Below are 20860 nucleotides of genomic sequence, written 5' to 3'. Positions count from 1 at the left end.
CCTGTAGTGTTCGTCGGTTCAACCTGTTCACATATCTCACATTTTGGCTCCGATTCTGTTGTGTTTTATCAGATGCGTAAATATTGTCCCCAGACTTCTCCCTAACCGTATGGCTGGGATTGCGAGGATGCTAATGAGTAAGTTCAGTCTCTATCTCCACAACCGCACGACCACGAAAGAGCCTGATACTCTTCTATGAACCCGTCATCACCCTTTGATAGCCAGCCCTTCCTGAAGAATAGTGCACCCATTCATTCATAAGGCTGTTACCATCATGAAGTGGCATCCAGGAGCAGTTATGCCCGACGCCTTGAGCCTCTCCACAAGTAGCCCCAACCAAACCATACCCTTCCCTAAAGCGCATCTTGATGGTTTATGTGTACGTTCGACGGCCCAGAGTCGAGGACATGGTCGGGTCTTCCAGAGGCGTGGATGAGGACCGATAAGGAGCAGACTAGTACACAAGTAGGCGGCGTTCCAGCACCAAAGGCGATTGCGGCGCCAGCGCAACCAGCAGCAGCCGAGGTAGCTGCTCGCGGATGCTGCGTTGAGCTACGCGGGCGGTCACCTGTAAGGCACGAACAAGACACACTGTCAACGTCAAGACGGCACCAAGAGCTGCTGTCAGCCCCCACCGATGAGGCGATATAAGTTTTTACTGAAAACGCCGTCTTGGCTTTACCTTACAAACACAAATATCGCAAAATAAAAGAGAGTATCCGCAGCGATTTGATTCGCGCCTTCAAGCTGGGAAAGAAGAGAATGATTGTTACACTGCGTTCGTGAAACGGAGGCGCAGGGTTGACGTTCACTCGCTCTGTGCTAATGTAGACTCCCCTGCCCGCCAATGGAAGCTGGAGAGGCTGGTCAGCGCTACCACTCTAAACAGGAAGGAGTAAAAAGGGAGAAAACTCTTCTATAACACCCTTTTATAAAGAAGTGTGCGCTAGAGAGTACAGCTTACTCCCTTTTAAGGCTATGAGAGAAGCCAACAGCCACAGAAACCAAGGAGCACAGGGGATTTGTTAATTGATTTATTTTTTTTTTGTGGTGTTAATCAAGTAAGAATATTACTGAATATGTTGTCGCTTAAAGCTAATTGATTAGAAAAGCAGAAGAAAAAACAACCACATGCCGCCGGTGGGATCCGAACCCACGACCTCCGAATTACGCGTCCGGTGCTCTACCTCTGAGCTACGGCGACGGCTGTCAAACCTTCTGCTTTTCGGGGGTATTTATGTTTACAAATAACCTAACCTTGAGAGTGTTCATCAGCGCCACCCACGTTCGTAAGCGGCGGACGTGGAACGTCCTGAGTTACCGCTGGTGTGACGTAGAACGTCATCGAACGGCGAGGGTGGAAGCTGTGTGAGAACCCTCTTATGCTTCCTATGGCGTCAAGACTGCCAGAACCGAGGCCCTCGCTAAGCAATTAAGCAAACAAGGGAAGGGGAATGAGGGGCTCGTTAGAAATATGAGAGAAGCCAACAGCCACAGAAACCAAGGAGCACAGGGGATTTGTTAATTAATTTATTTTTTTGTGGTGTTAATCAAGTAAGAATATTACTGAATATGTTGTCGCTTAAAGATAATTGATTAGAAAAGCAGAAGAAAAAACAACCACATGCCGCTGGTGGGATCCGAGGTAATTCGGAGGTCGTGGGTTCGGATCCCACCGGCGGCATGTGGTTGTTTTTTCTTCTGCTTTTCTAATCAATTATCTTTAAGCGACAACATATTCAGTAATATTCTTACTTGATTAACACCACAAAAAAAATTAATTAACAAATCCCCTGTGCTCCTTGGTTTCTGTGGCTGTTGGCTTCTCTCATATTTCTAACGAGCCCCTCATTCCCCTTCCCTTGTTCCCTTTTAAGGCGAGAGCCTTTAATGGCTCATACTGTCGTCCGGTAACAAAGCGGGTCACAAGCGTTTAACTCGGAATCTAAAAAAGATAAGAAGAAAACCAATGATTGCTTCAGATAGAGGAGGAAAAAAATGAACCTAAAAGCCAAGTTTGATGACTGTAAATTAATTAGTTAATTAATTACAGGCGAAAATGTCGAAACTGCGTCGAAATAGCGCGGACGTCGATATAGCCACGGGAACAATGTGACGTCACGTCCACCGGAAGTCGTCACGGCATAGTGAAAATTGTCACAGGATGGTCGGAAAAACGTCGGATTTGTGTCAAATTAGATGGAAAATGTGTAATTAAGCGTAATTAACCCTTCAGATCCCCGAAAGATGTATAATTTGGGTATTGATGTAGCCACGGGAACGATGTGACGTCACATCCACCGGAAGTCGCCACGACATAGTGTCCTCGGCTTACTCCTCTTAACACTTTAGTTCCCAAAGTGTCATCGCAATTTTTTTACTCCCACATGGCCGTGTTCATGTTTAAAGTGTATAATCAGCTCTTTATTTGCTTGTCAGGTCACCGTTTGTATGATTATACTGCCGTCGACAATTTTGTTCAACCTGTGACCGCTTGGTGGCACGAGCCTATTAGGTTTGGTTTGGTTTATTACATTAACCTATTATTTATTAACCTATTACATCGTACCCTCAAGCCTTATTTTGTGGCTGCGCTATTTATAATTAATATTGTTATTGTTAGGAGGTTTTTCACAATGACAGCAGACACTCCCAGAAAGAGAAAACACACGGGAAATGCCTGCAAAGCTGTGAGGAGCGCCGGCTAGAGGAATGACGAGGCGGCGTCACACGACTGCACGCTTGGGAGAGGTTAATGAGAGAGCGTCCCGCTTCCAGTCACACTACACCAAGGAACTCAAGGAGGCATTGACCTAGTGCCGTGTATAACCTTGTAATTGGTGAACCAAATTGCATCCTTTTAAATATGACGTCACGGCCGGAAATGTCCCATCGTTGCGCTTTAAGTTCGCCCCCGAGGTCGTATACGGTGCGTCGGCTCCATTAGGAATCATTAGGGAAAACATTAGGGAAATCAGGGTGGACGCACGGTCGAGCGCGATCGAATGAACAAAGCCACTCTGAAGAACGAACCGCCGGATTTAGATGGCTGTTCGTATGCGTAAGCTCGATCCTTGATTGGCCGGCTGGCCGTTATCCAGTCACGACAGTCATAAAACGGGCCAATCAGAAATCGATCATGTTAATTTGAAGCGATTTGTGAATACAACCTAGTAACCTGCACGTGAAGGTAATCGAACTTGGTGAGATTTTCTTGTTACTGAGCGGCACAGCTTCAGTGTCTCTCGCTCTGTACATTACAGAGATGGAATTGTCTTAACAATTCCAGATCCTCGGATAAAAATGCATGCACTCCTCTTTTTAATAAAACTAAAGTTCTGTATAGCCACAAAGATCAGTTAACGAGTTAAGTCTGCGTGGCAGATCATAATCACAAGAAAAGCGACTCGTTCGTGAGCACTGCGAAATTATGTATCTGGAATATGTATCTGAATTGCTACACAATCAAACTACTGCCAAAACCGTCAACAGGTCGTGAGAGGCGCCAACATATCTGTACACCTTTGACTTACGTTTTGTGACCGACCGCAACGGTGAACCGTCACGCTTACAAGTCGCAGCTCCAAACCGTTTAGTCACCCATCAAGTAGATACCGAACATAAGCCAAAACGTATGGAAGCCTCTTTCTAAAGGATTTCGCTAGAACCGCTTTCGCTGCTTCGAGATTCGAACTGAGGACCGGCTTTTTGTGACAATGTGTCCTGCGGTTTGTTCTTTTGATTCCTCGCCAATGGTTATTTCCCTCTGTAGTCGACACCGGAGCCGGAGAATGGCACTGCTCGTTTAGTTGTCAGCCGTAATGTAAGCTTTGAGACTGAAATTGCAACAACAGGGCCGCCGCGGTGGCTCAGTGGCTATGGTGCTCGGCTGCTGGCCCGAAAGACGCGGGTTCGATCCCGGCCGCGGTGGTTGAATTTCTTTGGAGGAGAAATTCGAGGCCCGTGTACTGTGCGATGTCAGTGCACGTTAAAGAACCCCAGGTGGTCGAAATTTCCGGAGCCCTCCACTACGGCGTCTCTCATAGCCTTAGTCGCTTTGGGACGTTAAACCCCATAAACCAAACCAAACCAAATTGCAACAGCGCTACAGCGAGACGTACACAAGAAAGACTGACACAGGACATGCGCTACCTTCATCTGAGTTTATTTACTGCAAAGTCACCCAATATATAGAAAATTCAAGGCATGCGCAAAAAAGCCGGTACAACAAGGCATCAACAAATCCGTTCAAGATATATCTCAGTCTTGAAAAGGCGGACCGAAGTATCGCTTACGCAGTCTAATCCCCTCTTGAACGGTTTCGTTGATGCCTTGTTGTACCGTTTTTTTTTTTTGCGCATGCCTTAAATTTTCTATATATTTGCTGGCTTGGCAGTAAATGAACTCAGATGAAGTTAGCGCATGTCCTGCGTCAGTCTTTCTTGTGCACGTCTCGATGTAGCGCTATTGCCATTTCCATCTCAAATTATGCACCATCTAGCCCACATTGACGTTCTTCTAAACCATGACGTCACTAGCGGTAACCACCAAGAGTAGAATGGCAAAAGATGTAGCAGTAAAAGTGAGAGAGGGGGAAAAAGAAGCAAGAGAAGGAACGATCTTTAAGAAGAAAGGGCTAGAACTGTGGCCAATTTGAGGCAGGGGAAAAGGGTCAGTGCGGGAGGATCAAGGAAGCGAAGGCTAAGGAATGACAACAGGATGCAGTACCTTGTGCGACATACACAACACACCATTTGCTGGAGCTGAGTTGCGCAGGAGGATTCTGCGAGTCCACGTACCTGAGAAAGAAACTCGGCCGCCCGGTCTCCCTCCTTGGGCGTTCCGCTCTTGGCGCGGCTCACCTCGGTCATCGTCAGCTCGTCCACGGAGAGACCCGTCACTCGTGGTCCGGGCCACGTCAGCTGCGAGGGGAACAACGGAACCACGGGCGAAGTCAGATGCAGTCAGATAGATGTGGACGGGCAGTCAGATCCGGAAGAGTGTGGGTAGGAGCGTCAATTAAAAACTGGAAGTTAAGCTTCGCCTTTAATAGTGGAACGCGACAGTGTGTTGCAGGTGGTGGTGGTGTAAATGAACACATTTTTATTTTTTTTCAATTGTTTCAATTAAGCAATTCATCAATTACACACTCAAACTTTATTAATTGCCATCAGCAAGCATTGGCTTTTCATTCTTAGCATTCTGGCACCTTTGAACCCCTCTTTTTCCATGTTTTTCATTTCTCTATTAATCAATTAATTACAGTGATTTCATTAACTCGCCATCGCCTATCACACAGCAATCAATTATCAACCACTATAACTACAGATTACCGTGATATTATTTTTTTACGCAGCCCCAGATTATTTCCGACACGCGGGGCCGACTATTACGACGCCGACGGATTTTCGACCGAATGAGCGGCAAACACAGTCGCGTAAAAGGCTCTGGTTCTTCTAGCGGCCTTCCATATCAAAAAGCTGTCTGATCGCTGCGCGAGTGACAATTCTTTCGACATAGCTTCACCAGCGAAAGAACGAGACACCAGACTCGTTCTTTCGCTGGTGAAGCTATGTCTGATGTACTTACACCAGCTAGCCCACATGGGTACCTTGTGACAATTCTTTGCAGATTTATGATTCTGAATGCGTTTATCTCAATTCATTTTTTCCACATCACACTGCCGTTGCGTGATATGCGTGCCCGTTCTGCCCGCCGTCTTTGCACATGCTCATGTTTTCCTTTGTATTCCCTGCATTGCACCGCAATAAAAGTGTTAGTAGTAGCGCTTGGTGATCGTCTCATGTGTCTCTTCCGCTGTCCTTTATCTACGTTTTTCGAGCTAACTTCTTTACATAATGCGTCACCAACTAGAACGACAGCAAGCTGTTCTGATTAATAGATTTGTATTGTCTTTAAACTGGCCTATAGATTTGTCTGCATAAGGTCTATAGACTTTATGGCAAAAGTCTAAATACATTCTATATTGTGCCTACAGAAATTTTGGTAAGGGAATGCACCATCTAGTACAACAGCAAGCTTTAAATGGATACTGAACCAAACTTTTGGAGCTGCTATTTGCATGTAAACAAGAGCTTGACTGCTAAAATTGATAAATGCGACATGCATTTTAGCGAAAAAAGGCGGATAGTACGTTTTTTTTTTCGTTATTTATTGCCATACCGTTGCACCTGGCGGCCGGCTGTGGAAGCTGCGACTGGACGTCATAACACCCGTGCGCCCACTGTTCCCGCAGGAGCACGATTGCCATCGCTACTCGCGGGTTTTGCCAGTTTTGCGTCGGCAGCGTCGGAGGTTGAGAGCCTCATCGCTTGGTCTACTCAAACTACAGTGCGACATCGCGCTTCGAGTGACGCGAACGGTTGCCTGTCGGACGAGTGTGTTATGACGTCACGCTCTTCACCTCTCGCCGACCGGGAGGGCTTGGCGCAGGCTCATAAAACATCGAAAATAAAACTATCGGCTGAAAAATATGCGAAGTGACGACTAGACTTCGGTGTAATCACATTCCGAGAATCTATTTTCAGCGTTTTTGTTCAGTTTTAGGATTTTGCTTCAGTATCCCTTTGACAGAGTCCTCACATTTGCCGTGGCCTTGACATTGGCCTCGAAGAACACCGGCGTTGTGGCGAAGGGCAGAGCCAGCCGAGCCATGCCGTCCAGGGGAAGCTTGAGACGCAGCTGGGATCCGCAGGGGCCGGCGCTCTCAGCGTGCGCCCGAGAGAGCCCGGACACCAGGCCCCAGCACAGGAGGGATCCCTTGTTCCTGCGCCCCGAAGACTGGGCCTGTAGCAACCATGGGTCCGGGAGCAGGGTGCCCAGTCGCCGGGTGGTCTCCGCCAGCTGCTGCATCACTGTCTCGCTGCAGACCGGTTCTTCGTCTGAAAGGTGGTGCAAGCGGATGCAGATGAAGTGCTTTACGGTCGGTGCTCGCACACCTTTCCACCGTTTGCAACTTGAACGAACGCATGTGTGATGTGGGCTCTGCCGCAGATGTACCCAAAAATTCTGGACAAAAGCATTTTTGAGTGGAAAACCGTTTATGAACACAGTTTTTCCATGTAATGTAAGTTTCACTGCAACAATCATTATATCCGCAGATCCAAGACGGCGTCTTGTGTTTTTTTTTTTCTATTAATATTCTTGACATGGTCAAAAAATGGCAGTGGTTTAGCTCTGGTTAAACCTGGTTGTGTTGCGAAAGCAAAGGCTGCCTGGCTACACTTAGGATTCGCTTTTGGTTAGGCTTTTAGGCGTCTTGGCTAAGCTCTAGCGAAGCGAGAGCTGGCAGCGGCGGCGCCATCTGGCGAAGCGCGGCGGCGGCAGCTGCTGCGGTTGCTAGGCGGCGGTTCAAGGTCATTCGTGGAGTCGCCGCCACGTCGACCGTGCGTCCACGCTGAAGAGGCGAAACGGTGGGCGTAGTGCTGCTTTCGCAACAAAAGTATTCCCCATTGGTTTTCTCTGGCAGTTTTAACTGTTCGATGCGTTCGATGGAAACGCTTTAAACCTAAAATTTTAATTGTAAAGATATTGATACTTATTAGAAGAATGGACCATTACCTTCAATGTTTCCATAACAGTGTCTTACAACTTTACAATTTTTCAAAATTTTTGCCCGATGATGTTGGACATGTACACATTAAGATATAGAGCTGCGGCATTTCCGTATATGGGACTTAATACTCCAAAGCTGTCCATGGACTGCGAGAGACACTGTAGAGGAAGGCTTCTGATTAATTCTGAACCCCTGGAGTTCTTTAACCCTTTAACTTCCAGGCATCGAAAAACGTCCGATAATTGTGATGATTGTTCACATAAGTGTAACGAACTGAAATATTGGCGGGAGAGAAATGACTACAGCATAATTATTTCACGTATTTTTGATAATTTCCGAATGCCGAAGGTCGAAAAAACTGTGCGAAAATACCCAGGAGCATACAGTAAATCCACTGCCAATGTATCATTACGAAGACAAATTTCGGGCTGTTCTGCCATAAGGGTTAGTTTTCGGAAGAATTTATCTTTCAGGAGACCTTCTCTATCTCTGGCACCTTACACATTTACCTTGCATTGATAAATATTGCAACGGATATTCACAGAAGACGATGTGAAGGAAGTGCCTGACTGGTGTGCGCGCGTTATTGTTCGGTGCCTCCTGTGTTGTTCGCTCTGCGCTCCGGTCGCCCTTGCTTGTGACTAGCCTTTCGGACAACGTAACAATATGTTGGCGAAGAGCGTTACTTGAAATATCCTAGCAGCCCATACACTGATGTGAGTAGAAATGAAAATTATTCACATTTTTAAGTTCTGTGTCACATTTGATACGGAGGACATTATGGGGTTAAGCGTTACGCGGTTAAGGTGTCCACGGTCATAAATTCGTCTCTTACTGCAGGACGAGCATCGACGGAGCCCGAAAGAGTCCTACAATCTATTTTTACAAAGAACAAAAATTGTACGCATTTTTTCCTAGCTTTCTTTTCACTAAGCTCGACAAATAAACGCGCCTCTCAATGTATATACGTGTGAAAAGTTTTTTCCAGTCACCTACGCTACAGGGCGCTTCACGACCTCGCGCGCATCACCAGCTTGTTAGTGTGATACGGAAGCACATAAAAGGAATAAATGAGGAATGAAAGAAAGCAAGCTGGCACTAACACCGCGAAACGAGACCCACGCCTGCCTTTTCAACCGTTCGCCCGAATGAAGCGGAGTCAGATAATGAGAAACAAATTATATAAAAGACAAAGAACTGTTCCTGAGCAGCAAGGACAGAAGAAAAAATAGAAGCGACGTTCAAGGCCCGCTACTTCCGCCATTGACAATGAAGCGGCGCTGTTGGGCGGTGCGCTGAAAGCAGAGCGAACACTTCGCCGCAACCAAACCCTGCCGAAGAAGGAGTAATATTAACTGAAAATCAGATGGTGTTGAGAGAGACCATGTATCCAGGGTCTTTGTGCCGTATAGCCGTTGTGTTCGTTCTGATACTTTTTTATCTGCATCACTAAATTTAGCCGGTGCAGGATAGCGGAAAAGACAGAGAAGGTCCCCTTTTTCTTTAATGGGCACCACGCCGGCGGTCTACAATAAACAGTTTCGGTTTTTTTCCCCGTGTGCCTCATTGCCCTTTTGCAGACGACCGTTTCCTTGGGAAGCAGATAGCAGGAGCAGGATTATCTATAGAGTTGTGTGCCGTAGTGTCTTTGAGGCACATACAAAAATGCGTCGTGTGCTCGAGCATTTTTTCAAATCAAATCAAATCAAATTTATTTTCAAGATTGGTGCAATTTTGATGGCTTCCCTGATAAGGTCAGGGAGCCATTTTGGCAGCAATGACTTTACATACACAGTACAATGGGTCAAAGAGAAGTGAATATTGCAATAGAGTATATTCAATGACCGTATACATACACTGCACAATACTTCAAATACAAGTGAATATTGCAATAGAATACATGCGCTCTGTTCATCAAGATAACTTAGCTAGAAAACATAAAACATTCTTCACAGCAGTAAAATTGCGCTACAAATTAATGGAATTAGTACAATAAAGCGTTGTACATGTGAGATACCGATGCTAGGGCAAACAACACACCCACTCCGTATGTCAAATCACACAATTTCCGCGACAAAATCAAAACTGAGTACTAAGAAAATTGTCAAGCAACAAATATGTCGCGCAATGCTGCACGAGTTAGGTTAATAGAGCCAGAAAAATATGTTTTCATCTTGTTTTACAGAAATGGTACATTGTACGTTAATGTTTGCAGAAGATTTCTAACATGACTTGGTTTGATATGTGTGAGTTCGCAATGTAAGAGTGCACGATTTCTTCAGGAATGCTGGTAACATACGCTTGAAAAGTGCAGAAGGTATAGTAGACGGTGTCTGAACCTGCGTCTGAGTCAGTCTGAATTGTCTCATTTTTTTTTTCCTCGACGTCAGTTCACGGAGAAACGCAAGTCAATACCCAATAAAACAAAACTGTGATTTTTGGAGGCGCTCACTGTCACGTGAAGAATATATAACTAGCTGCCGCAAATTGCGTCCAAAGACTGATTTGCGAGAAAACGTGGCTACCAGGGTGTGGTTCGTAAGCGCATTGTGAAAGAATTAAAATACAATACAGGATTGCACTTAAGTCTGCCTAAGATCGGAAACGCGAAAGCCCTTCCCACATTTCTTTCTTTTTTTTGGTCATTGGTTTTGTTTTTATCTTTTATTATTTTATTTTTACTTGTTTTGGTTTGTTTGGTTGATTGGTTTGGTTTATTGGGGTTTAACGTCCCAAAGCAACCTAGACTATTAGAGACGCCGTAGTGAAGGGCTCCGGAAATTTCGACCACCTGGGGTTCTTTAACGTGCACTGACATCGCACAGTATACGGGCCTCTAGAATTTCGCCTTCATCGAAATTCAGCTGCCACGGCCGGGATCGAACCCGCATCTTTCGGGACAGCAGCCGAGCGCCGTAACCACTGAGCCACCTCGGCGCGGCTGTTCTGGTTTGTATTTTCGTTTTTGTTTTTATCTGTTCTTTTGTTTGCAGTTTTACGTTTAATTTAATTTTTGTTTTCCCTTTTCTTAATTTCTTCGGATGGCAATCATGAGCCAAGAAAGGACTGTTTAGCCAATGTATGGATTGTCAGGTGGCTAATGTTGGATTCGCCATGCATCTGTCTTGTCGGACGAACGCCGATCATGAGCCAAAAAAGGCTTTCACCTTACGTCCGGGATGACGTACGTCATCCCGCCTAAACCACAGTAACCCAATCGCACGCATTAAAACCCGCACCTCCGCAATGAGCAGTTCATTTTTTTCCCGACGCCATAGTGCTCTGGAATGGCCTTCCCGACAGCATAATAACATGCTCCGATCGTCACCTTTTCCGCGAGAAACTGGCTAATCACTTCTCATAAACATATTCATACTGCGACACCGAAGTGCCAACAGTTCCTTGTTTTTTGTATGTTTATTTCTTGCTTTTAGTTTGTATATTATTGTACTCTTTTTGTACCCCGTGTATTTTTCCCCCTTTCTTCTTTTTGTGTTCTCTGCCACTACCCTCCAACCTGTATGTACGCCCCCCCCCCCCCCCCCCCCCCCTTATGTAATGCCTTCGGGCTTTTAAGGGACGAATAAATGAAATTAAATGAAATTAAAAAGACAGCCTCGGTGACGCAGCGAGGCACAGCCCTCTCGGGCTCGGACCACAGAGTCACCGCTAGGAAGCAGGCCCCGACAGTTCAGCAAGAAACGAGTTGTTCTATTCTACAACGCTCTTTCCGTCTAACTGGTTTATTCTAGTTTGTGACATAATCCCGATGGCGCCGCTCTCTTTTTGTGACTGCGATGGAAGCGGATCCTGCTGGGCTTAATTCTTATGGAACCCGGTAGGTCTGCAACGGCAACCCAAAGGGACACACCTCTTCTACCCGGCCGACGCAAGCCGCTCGGCCGCAAGCGACAATTCCTCCATTGACAAATGGTTTGTTTCAGTCCTGAGCAAGACGGATAAAACAATGCTGCGCAGAGGTGAACCCTTACAAAATTTTTAGACGGTCTATAAACTGGCTGTTGACGTCTGTCTATAAAGTCTATAGACTTTCTAAAGAAAAATCTTAGAGAACAGTCTATAGGCAATACAAATCTATGGATTCTAGTCTATGGACAATCTATAGATTTATGGCCATGCACTTTTAGTAGACTTTTGTCTATAGAGTGTCTGTATAGACCATGGATAGACAAAAAGAAATATCTACAGGAAGGCAACAGAGTCTATAAGAAGTCTATAGACTGTCTATAGACCATTTGTATAAGGGATGACCCCTTCTCGGTTTAGTAAGTCTACGTTCATACCGGAGCGATCTTCCCCGGCCCCCACCGTCCTGTTTGTGCGAGGGACTGCCTCCGAGAATCTCAACCACCTCAACAGGCAAGCCATGTCCATGTTCCCTGAGGCTCGCACTTCGGAAGCGATCAAAGACGTGGGGGTGAATCGTTGTAGGAACTTTCCGAAGCCATGCGCACTTGCAGCGACCGAGCAGGTGCCGTGCCTTCTGCGTACTGAGCCTACTGCTTATCGAGCCCAAGGTCAAGATCTGGTCCCAAGCCGATACCTGCCAGTTATCGCAATACTGAGGTTCCTCAGGAACACCGTTCGTGCGCTTATCTGCCATGGGCTAATGAAATATAACCGTATCCAACCTCTTGAGGCAAGAAGAAAAAATATTTGACGAGAATTTCTTTCCTTGATCATAAATAACAAATTGGCGCTTGATCCTGCACCCTATTTATCGTTTTTAGCTACACGCATGACACGTCACCATCATCTCGGTTCACTTACCCGGTACTTTGCTAGAACTGACACTTTCAAATTTTCCTTTTTCCCGCGTACCATCAGCGAGTGGAATTCAGTGACACAATAAAATGTAAGCGCATAGTCATCCTGCATGCCTTTTTTATCTTTAGTTTTTCTTTTCATTGTACTTGTTGTCCGTGTATCTGTGTTATCTAATATGTATTTGTTCTGCTTGGATCTGTAACATGATCTGCAGTACGAAATAAATAAAAAATAAAATCTCTATCCTGCACACGCCAACAGCATGAAATGCACTGCAGGTACTGTAAGAACTAGATCCAGTTCTAGCAGCTTCTCAGGGGAAAGGCACAATGGCTCCTCCAGCCTCATAGTTTCTTAAAGCCAGACCCCGGGCTGCAGCTGAGCCTTCCACCGCGCCTAAACCACGGCACCAGTGCGCCATTAGTGGTATGTGGTCTCTCCGCGAACTATGAGTCTGTAAAAGAGGAGGAGTACTTGCCTGGCAAGGATCTCCCATGCTAAAGCACTGCACTCTTAGGGGTAGGTGAAGCGACGTCCAAGTTTTGTATTAACTACTGTGCGAACGTATTCGAACCATAGGGCGTGAGTTCAGGCCATTTGGTTGTCACATGCGATAGCGCTCAAACAGGACATTGGGTAAGGAACAGCGCACATGACGTCTTTTCTACCCTTTATATATTCTTTCTTCATTCATTCAACAATGCAACACTAGAAACTCAGGCTATGAGGGACGCAGTAGTGAAGGGCTCCGGATAATTTCCACCACCTGGGGTTCTTTAAAGTGCACTGACATCGCACAGCACACGGGCCTCTAGAATTCAGCCTCCATCGAAATTCGACCGCCTCGGCCGGGTTCTAGCCCGCGTCTTTCGGGTCAGTAGCCGAACGTCATAACCACTGAGCCACCGTGGTGGGGCAATACTAGAAACTTTTTTTGAGGATCGGCAAAGGCAAAGATCAAGTGAGACAGGACAAAAAGCGTAGCCAGGAAGACTTTCTCTCTGCCTACTCCGTTAATTCTGTATTATCTGCACTGTATCTTTAGTGCTCAACATTCACAGACTAGCTCAACAAAGTATAGTTTTGCGTTCAGGATCTACGGCTAAAATCTATTTTTCGGGTGTGAGGAAAACAACAGTTAATCGGCGTGTGCATCGATGGTATCATGGAATACTTCGGATCGCAGTCATGGCAGGATTCTGGGTTCCGGAGACAACAAAGGCGTAAATATTATCAAAGGGTGCTCAAATATTGAAACGTCGTTTGCGAGCGCTGCCTGTTGCAATGTGGACCAACTGGAGCCTTTCATCTTCGCAGAGGAGCCGAGACGGAGAGATTGCCATGTAGCCGGTGGTTCAAGAGGGGAATGACGTAGTACTGCACAGCCGGTGATTTGTAGCCCGCACCTACCAATCAGCAGGTCGTTTATGCGGGGAGTTCAGGATGCGCCACAGGCGGCCATGCGTGCCCATGCGGAAGAACGCTGCTCCACCGGTTTCCTGCATCGATTGCGCTGAGCCGCCGGCTCGCGACCACGGCACGTTGTCTCACCAGCCGCCCAATCCTTTGTTTACCTTCGAGGATACTTCCGCTTTATTTGCTTTCGACCGCAATGCGGGTAATTTGACCCCAGCCTAACCAGGAAATTGCCCCCCCCCCCCCCCCCCCCGTACGCAAACACATGCACAAAAAAAAATACCTCGATGTTGTTATAGCTCCCGGCACAGTTAAAGTAGCGAACGCTGCCTACGTAACGACAAGGTGACGAGCGAGAATCTGTAACGTGTACATTCTCGATTGGGGTGTTCGTAGATGCATTCTAAACAGCAAGGAGTAAAAAAAGGAGGAAGCTGTTCTCTAGCTCAGTTCGCCACTCATGGGTGCAGATGTCGGAAGAAAACAAGCGCATGCTGTACGCCGGAAAATACGATACATAGACTCTAAACTCGAATACTCCTATGGGAGTATTCGAGTTTACATAAGAGTATATTATACTCCCATAGGAGTATTCGGTACATACACTCTAAACTCGAATACTCCCATAGGACTATTCGAATTTCATTAGGAGTATATTACTCCATACGAATATTCGACGTTAGAGTGCATGTACCGAATTTTCTGGCAAACAGCCTGCGCTTGTTTTCTTCCGACAGCTGCGTCCATGATTTGCCGAACTGAGCACCTTACATACAGTTTGTTCTATCTTCCGGCTACGGCACACACAAGTATTGCTGCCGACTCTATGCAGCGTGCAAGAAAGCAAGATTGACGCTACCTCAACTGCCAAAGCGATGCCGGTGACATGAACCTTAACAGCAAGCAGGACGAACATGGAGTGGCAATTAAATTTGATACGGATAATGGTTGTTTAGTGCATAACGGACCTTCCTTAAGCAATAAATCTCAGGTTCCTTCGATTTCTGAGTGGCTGCTATTTCCCTTGCCTCAATCACCGAATGTGGCAGGCCTGTCCCGGAATTTTGGACACATTTGTTCCGCGTGGGTGCCACCTTGCGGCACGTATTGTTATTATACGTTAAAAACTACTCAGCCGCTGGCAGCAGCAAGCATTCCTTGTTTACTGCTTAAGTGTTAGTTATTTACTTCCCTGTGCAACTTTCTGTGTTTCGCGTTCGCGAAGATGCAAGCATGTGCATGAATGAAATCGCATGGGCATGAAATTGCATGTACATGAAATTGCATGTTCATGAAGTTGGAGTTGAAGACTGGCAGGAGAACCGTTTTTCTTTAATGCAGGCAGTCATGGCTTAGTGGCGGTAGCTTCAGTTTCCGCCAGTTTTAGTCCCAATGAAATCGCAGCAAAACAAGGTATTAGAAAGAAGCAAGCGATTGTGGCCTTTATAGGAAGACGGCGACAAGAAAGAATTTTAAATGCTGTCACACAAATTTCACAGCTTTGACATTCCACATGCTTATATAAAGCTGCGTTTTACTGATTATCGCTGATTACAATGCTGCTCATCCGGTCGGGCAGGATGATAAACCCGGAGCCGAACTTAGTGTGAAGTTTGACATCCCCGCTGCAGTGTTATGCAGTGTAATGAGGCGAAATGTAACCTCGTTGTCAAGGTACCAATACTAAGAAGTATTTCCCACTGAACTGCTCGACCGCTTATTCTTAATCGCGGGAGGGTGGCACTGATTGATGATGTTAGAAATTTCTCAGTACGGTGGCGGAATAACCACCACGTTATTTCGGTTTCATGCAGACTGGAGCGTTTGGTTTGACACCAGAATCAGATGCATGTTAAGAATTGATAAATGTGGCGCATTACTGACATGCAATGGCCGTTTACGAAAATAATTTTATCGCATCGCCCTTGCACGAAAGAGTTAAGACATACACCAAAGTAGACTTGTAGTGTGTGCGAAATTTACCGCAAAAATGCATTTTAATACGGCGCTGCTGCGGTGGCTCAGTGGTTACGGCACTCGGCTGCTGGCCCGAAAGACGCGGGTTCGATCCCGGCCACAGCGGTCGAATTTCGATGGGGGCGTAATTATAGAGGTCCGTGTGCTGGGCGATGTCAGTGCACGTTCAAGAACCCCAGGTGGTCGAAATTTCCAGATGCCCTTCACTACGGCGACCCTCATAGCCTGAGTCGGTTTGGAACGTAAAACCCCAAAAAACTAAATCAAACCAAATCATTTTCATACGGGGATCTTCTTATGCGGCTGCGGGACATTCAAAGGGGAATACCAGATGTGCCCGTTATAGCAGGCAGCGCCCTCGCATCATGCTTTTAGTGCACGCTTCTTCGCCCACGAACTTCTCGGCGAAATTTAGCTTCTCAAAATTACCTAGAGAGAAAAGAAGCGCCACCATGTATGCGAGTTTTCTTAAAAAGCACTTCATAAGCCATGGGAATGCTTGGAGAGGACATTTCGTATGTGGCTTGGTTAGTGTCCGGCCGAAAACAAGGATTCTGCTGCGGAATCACATCTGCTTCGCTATGATCTGCGCTGTGTGGCGATTGCGTTCTTTTTTACCACATTTTTTCTTAAAAAAGAAACAACTCAAATGGGCGTTGGCCGTCGTGCTTGTATGGAACAACCAAAGCACTTTTCGGAAGTCTGCCTCGAGATGAGTCGTATGGTTATTACTGGAACTAGGTCTACTGCCAAACAATAAGCAAGCGGAATATGAAGTGAGCAGTTATCTGTGTTCCTACGCCTATCCGACAGTAGATTAACGGATGCAGTGCCCCTTTTTCCCTGAAATATTTCCATAGACTATATAGCTCCTCATTCGTTGGAATTTGAACAGTCTCGATGTACCTCAGTGCCTGGTAGAAGTTAGTCCGTTGCTCCTAGCACGGTAGTGCAGTTCGATGGCCTCAAATGACTCCAGAGAACCCCAAGCACCATTCATACCCAACAATTCTGGAAAAAAGCATATTTCAGCTAGAAACCCTTGATGAACGCAGTTTTTTTTTTCATACGGTGCAAGATTTCACTATAACAATCAATATATCGCCAGATCACCCCTTCATTGCAGAACTCTCAAGAAATAAAATAAAATAAAAAATGTGAGAGGAAGCCCGCACCCAACCAGAGGTTATCGCAGGCGAACCAATCACCCGACGGCGGTCTACCATTTCTCTTTTTGTAGCGAAAGCTACATTGGCTGCGCACTTGCGATTTCGATGTGGCGGTGCTCCGTGAAGGCACAGAGAACGACCTTGAGCCGTTGCCTAGCAAGCGCCGCAGCTGGCAGATGCCGCGCACTCGCCGCGCCATCTGGCATGACGTCACACCGCGCGCCTCGCCGCGGAGCCGCCGCCGCCGTTTGTTATGACGTCACACCGCTGGCCTCGTCGTTGGGTTCGCTTTCGCTACCTATATCCTGGGCATAGCCGAGCTAAGCTACTGCCAATTTTTTCCTTCTATTAACGTTGTTGCTACCGTCAAGAGCGTTCCCGTTGGGTTTCTATGGCAGTCTTAACTGTTCGATTCTATCGACGGAAACACTTAAAAAATATTTTTCTACATATCGAAAGAATGGGCCATTACCTTCAATATATCCATAAAAGTATCTTACAATTTTACGATTTCCAAAATTTTTGTTCAAGAATGTTGGACATGCGACGCAAGGGAAGGCATTCTGGTCGACCTGTGCATGGCGCCGAATCATTGGCCTCGGAACGTATTTCAATAAAGCGAGCCTGATGGCAGCCTAGGAGCGAGCGGATGTTACTCTTGGCAACTCAGTGTTGAGGACACAAGACTCTACATACCAAAGCGGACACCTGCAGTGTAGTCGGTCGTTTGAAAGGTTTACTCAGCGTTGAGATAAAGAAAATCAATAAATCTTCGTGTTGAGAAGTGCGAAGCAGCTTTTTATGCAGGAATAAAAACAAATTCTCCTGATTTAATCAACCGCAGCAAGGAAAGGTTATCCAGACTGACATCAGCCTCTCTTTTTTTTGGTGCTCAAACAGCGCGCCTTCTACTACTTCCGAGATATGGAGCCATGTCGGCATCCATGTCGAACATTTTCGGACAAAAATTTTGAAAAGTGGAAAATTGTAAAACTGGACTGTCATGGGAATATCGAAAGACATCGTCCATTCTTCTGATATGCAGCAAAATCTTTATTTTAAAGCGTTTCCATCGATCGCATCTAAGAGTTGATACTGCCATAGAAAACCAGTCAGGAACGCTTTTGACGATAGAAAAAACGGTGATAGAAAAAAAACTGCAAGACTAACGCCGGGCGATCTACGGACATATTGATTGTTATCGTGAAATTTTACATTATATGGAAAAATTGCGCCCATCCATGGTTTCCAGCTCAAAATGCTTTTGTCCAGATTTGTTAGACATGAATAAAACGCCAGGATTTCTTTCTCGCTTTAGTTTTTCGCGCAGGGCCCGAACTCGACAATTAAAAAGTTCATGTTTTACGCGTCTTGTGAATTGTGATGAGCAGAAGTAGCGATAGAATTCTACACATGTCCGAAATTATCCGACAAAAATTTTGAATTTTGAAAAATTGTAAGATGCTGTTATGGAAATATTAAAGGTAATGGTTCATTCTTCTGATGTGCAACAAAATCTTTCTTTTAACGTCTTTACACCGGAACGCTTTTGATGACAGAAAAAACGCTAATAGCAAAAAAAAAAAAATCAAGACTGCAGTCGGGTGGCCGGCGGATATATTGATGGTTACAGAGAAATCTTACATTACATGAAAAAATTGCCTTCACAAATGGTTTCCCGCTTAAAAATGCCTCTGTCCAGAATCACTGGGTATAATCGTCCCACCAATAAAACCGAAACCCGTGCAAAACATTCTTGCAGGGACGCAACACTCTTGCTAACACAACTTTAAACCTTGTAATGTAACGGGCGCCAGAAAATTCGATAAATGAGGTTCTGTGCCCGAGAAGACTAACACCTCATACGAAGGAAATCAGAATATCCAGTCGTACCGAATTTGCATGGCTTTTGACACTGCTTAGCTCATTGGCGATGCGTTTCCCGCCATGCATCACTCGACGATTGGCATTTATTCTTCACACCGGGCAGCTCTCAGGACATTTATTATTAATTAATTCATACTGTTAACCCTCATTTGAGAGTCGTGACAGGGAGGGAAATGAAGCAATTCGTTCAAGGCACTAATATATACCAAAACCTCAAACACGATTCATTATAACGACGAACATTTCGAGTCAGTAGCAGTGCAGCATTCAAATGCAAATAGCGTTATGATAGAGCTAATATCACGAAAAAAATGCAAAATAAAATGTAACAATGCTGTGTGGTTCTACAGCATTTTTTCTTCAAAATTTTCGTTTCATTGCAGCGCATTCATTAGGTTACTTCCTTTCTATTCGAAAAATGCAATGTAAAACAATTATAATTATGCGGGAAAAAATGTGACGGGTATAAAAAATGTTAAAACCAGAGCATGCTCGCCATGCAATAAAACCTACGTGCGTCCAACCATACATCTTTATGAAACTTATTCGCAATAAGGACTCCCGTTAAGAATCACTGTTCGATCTGCCCGTTTACTATCGTTTCAATCTCAACGCTTTATCATCAGCCTGACTACGCCCACTGCAGGTCAAAGACCTCTCCCATGCCTCTCCAATTAACCCTGTCCTGTGCCAGCTGCGCCCACCGTATCCCCGCAAACTTCTTCATCTCATCCGCCCACCTAACTTTCTGCCACCCCCTGCTACGCTTGCCTTCTCTTCGAATCCACTCTATTACCCTTACGGACCAGCGGTTATCTTGCCTTCGCATTACATGCCCTGCCCAAGCCCATTTCTTCCCCTTAGATTTCGATTAGGATGTCATTAACGCGCGTTTGTTCCCTCACCCACTCCACCCGCTTCCTGTCTCTTAACGTAACACCTATCATTTTTCTTTCCATAGATCACTGCGTTGTCCTTAACTTAAGCTGAACCCTTTTCGCTATACTCGATGTTTTCTGCGCTTCACATCGTACTGTAATGGTATGTGAGGTAGCGCAAAACGGGACAAGGGACAGAGAAGGACGCACGCAGGCGCATGTGTTGTGTGCGTCTTTCTCTGTCCCTTGTCCCGTTTTGCGCTACCTCACATACCATGAATCACAGTTACCGACTCACCCAAGTTTCTACCCGTACTGTAATGTTTTTCTCCCCTCAGTATAATATTAACTCGCCAAATAATAAACACAAGCTTTTGCATTAGCGCCAAACAGAGTCGTTTTTAAGAAAGGGAAACGTAAGGCGGCACAGAGAATAGCGGAGGTTGTGTAAGGCTATTGGCATGCTTGGACGCACTCACCGGCTCTCGTAGTCACCGCCAGTAGCAGCGCGACCGCAAAAAGGCTCACAGCGAGAGTTGAATGCGATTCCATGGCGACTCGAAGAGGGTACAAGTCCGCAATAAGACGCAACTGCTCTGCAGCTTCCTATATATCCCAGCAGGAGGCAGGGGCGCCCATAGCGCGATCCGACCGTCAGCGATCCGCATTCGTTTTTTACTCTCTGTGGCAACGAAAAACTGGTTCCTCAAGTGACCGCAGAGGTAGCGCGAGATACAAGATCGACTCGGTGACCGGAGGTGCCTCCGGAATTATCGGGTATTTTTTGGTCCTTTCTGGTCGTCTATATTGCTACCAGTGCGTGAGAAGAAAAGATGCGTCTGCAGGGTTGTTTGGGAAAGGAAATGCGGGGTCTTGTACCTGACCGCCGCACTGGTTATCGATCGGCAATCATAAATTATAAGCTCAGTGTCAGTGGAGGTTAAAGAACAGATAACTGAGACCGAATGCGCTAACGCTCAGAGAGTACGGAAGTATCTTTCTCACGGAATCGCTGGTAACTTGACGGGTCATTACGCTACGTTTTTATTACTTTCATATGCGTGCCACCAACGTCATCATCATGAGTCAAGTCGAGTTCACTAAAGGTCAAATCAGGGTGCTCAATGTAATTTCTTCTAGCGGAGGTGGGAGGGGGGGGGGGGGGGGTA

General features: G+C 45.9%; 1 protein-coding gene across 1 annotated transcript; it reads right to left on the bottom strand.

Moving 5' to 3' along the window:
- Positions 1–454: 454 nt before the first annotated feature.
- On the bottom strand, positions 455–20243 carry LOC149347402 (uncharacterized). Its single transcript, XM_089541576.1, has 4 exons — positions 20171–20243; positions 6604–6902; positions 4800–4922; positions 455–568 (listed from the first exon to the last, which is right to left on the bottom strand). Exons 1-4 carry the CDS (start codon positions 20241–20243, stop codon positions 455–457), a joined length of 609 nt encoding a protein of 202 aa, XP_089397702.1.
- Positions 20244–20860: the final 617 nt, after the last annotated feature.

This window comes from Amblyomma mixtum, chromosome 4 (assembly GCF_055824585.1).
Source record: "Amblyomma mixtum isolate Tamu chromosome 4, ASM5582458v1, whole genome shotgun sequence".
Classification (NCBI taxonomy): domain Eukaryota; kingdom Metazoa; phylum Arthropoda; class Arachnida; order Ixodida; family Ixodidae; genus Amblyomma; species Amblyomma mixtum.
This window is presented reverse-complemented; position numbering and strand designations above follow the sequence as displayed.

Coding starts and splice junctions, on each gene's coding strand:
- LOC149347402 (XM_089541576.1), bottom strand. CDS start 20,243: ATGGAATCGCATTCAACTCTCGCTGTGAGCCTTTTTGCGGTCGCGCTG. Junction 6,903..20,170: donor GGCGGTGACTACGAGAGCCG/GTGAGTGCGTCC, acceptor ACCACCTTTCAG/ACGAAGAACCGGTCTGCAGC. Junction 4,923..6,603: donor ATGTCAAGGCCACGGCAAAT/GTGAGGACTCTG, acceptor TTCCCCTCGCAG/CTGACGTGGCCCGGACCACG.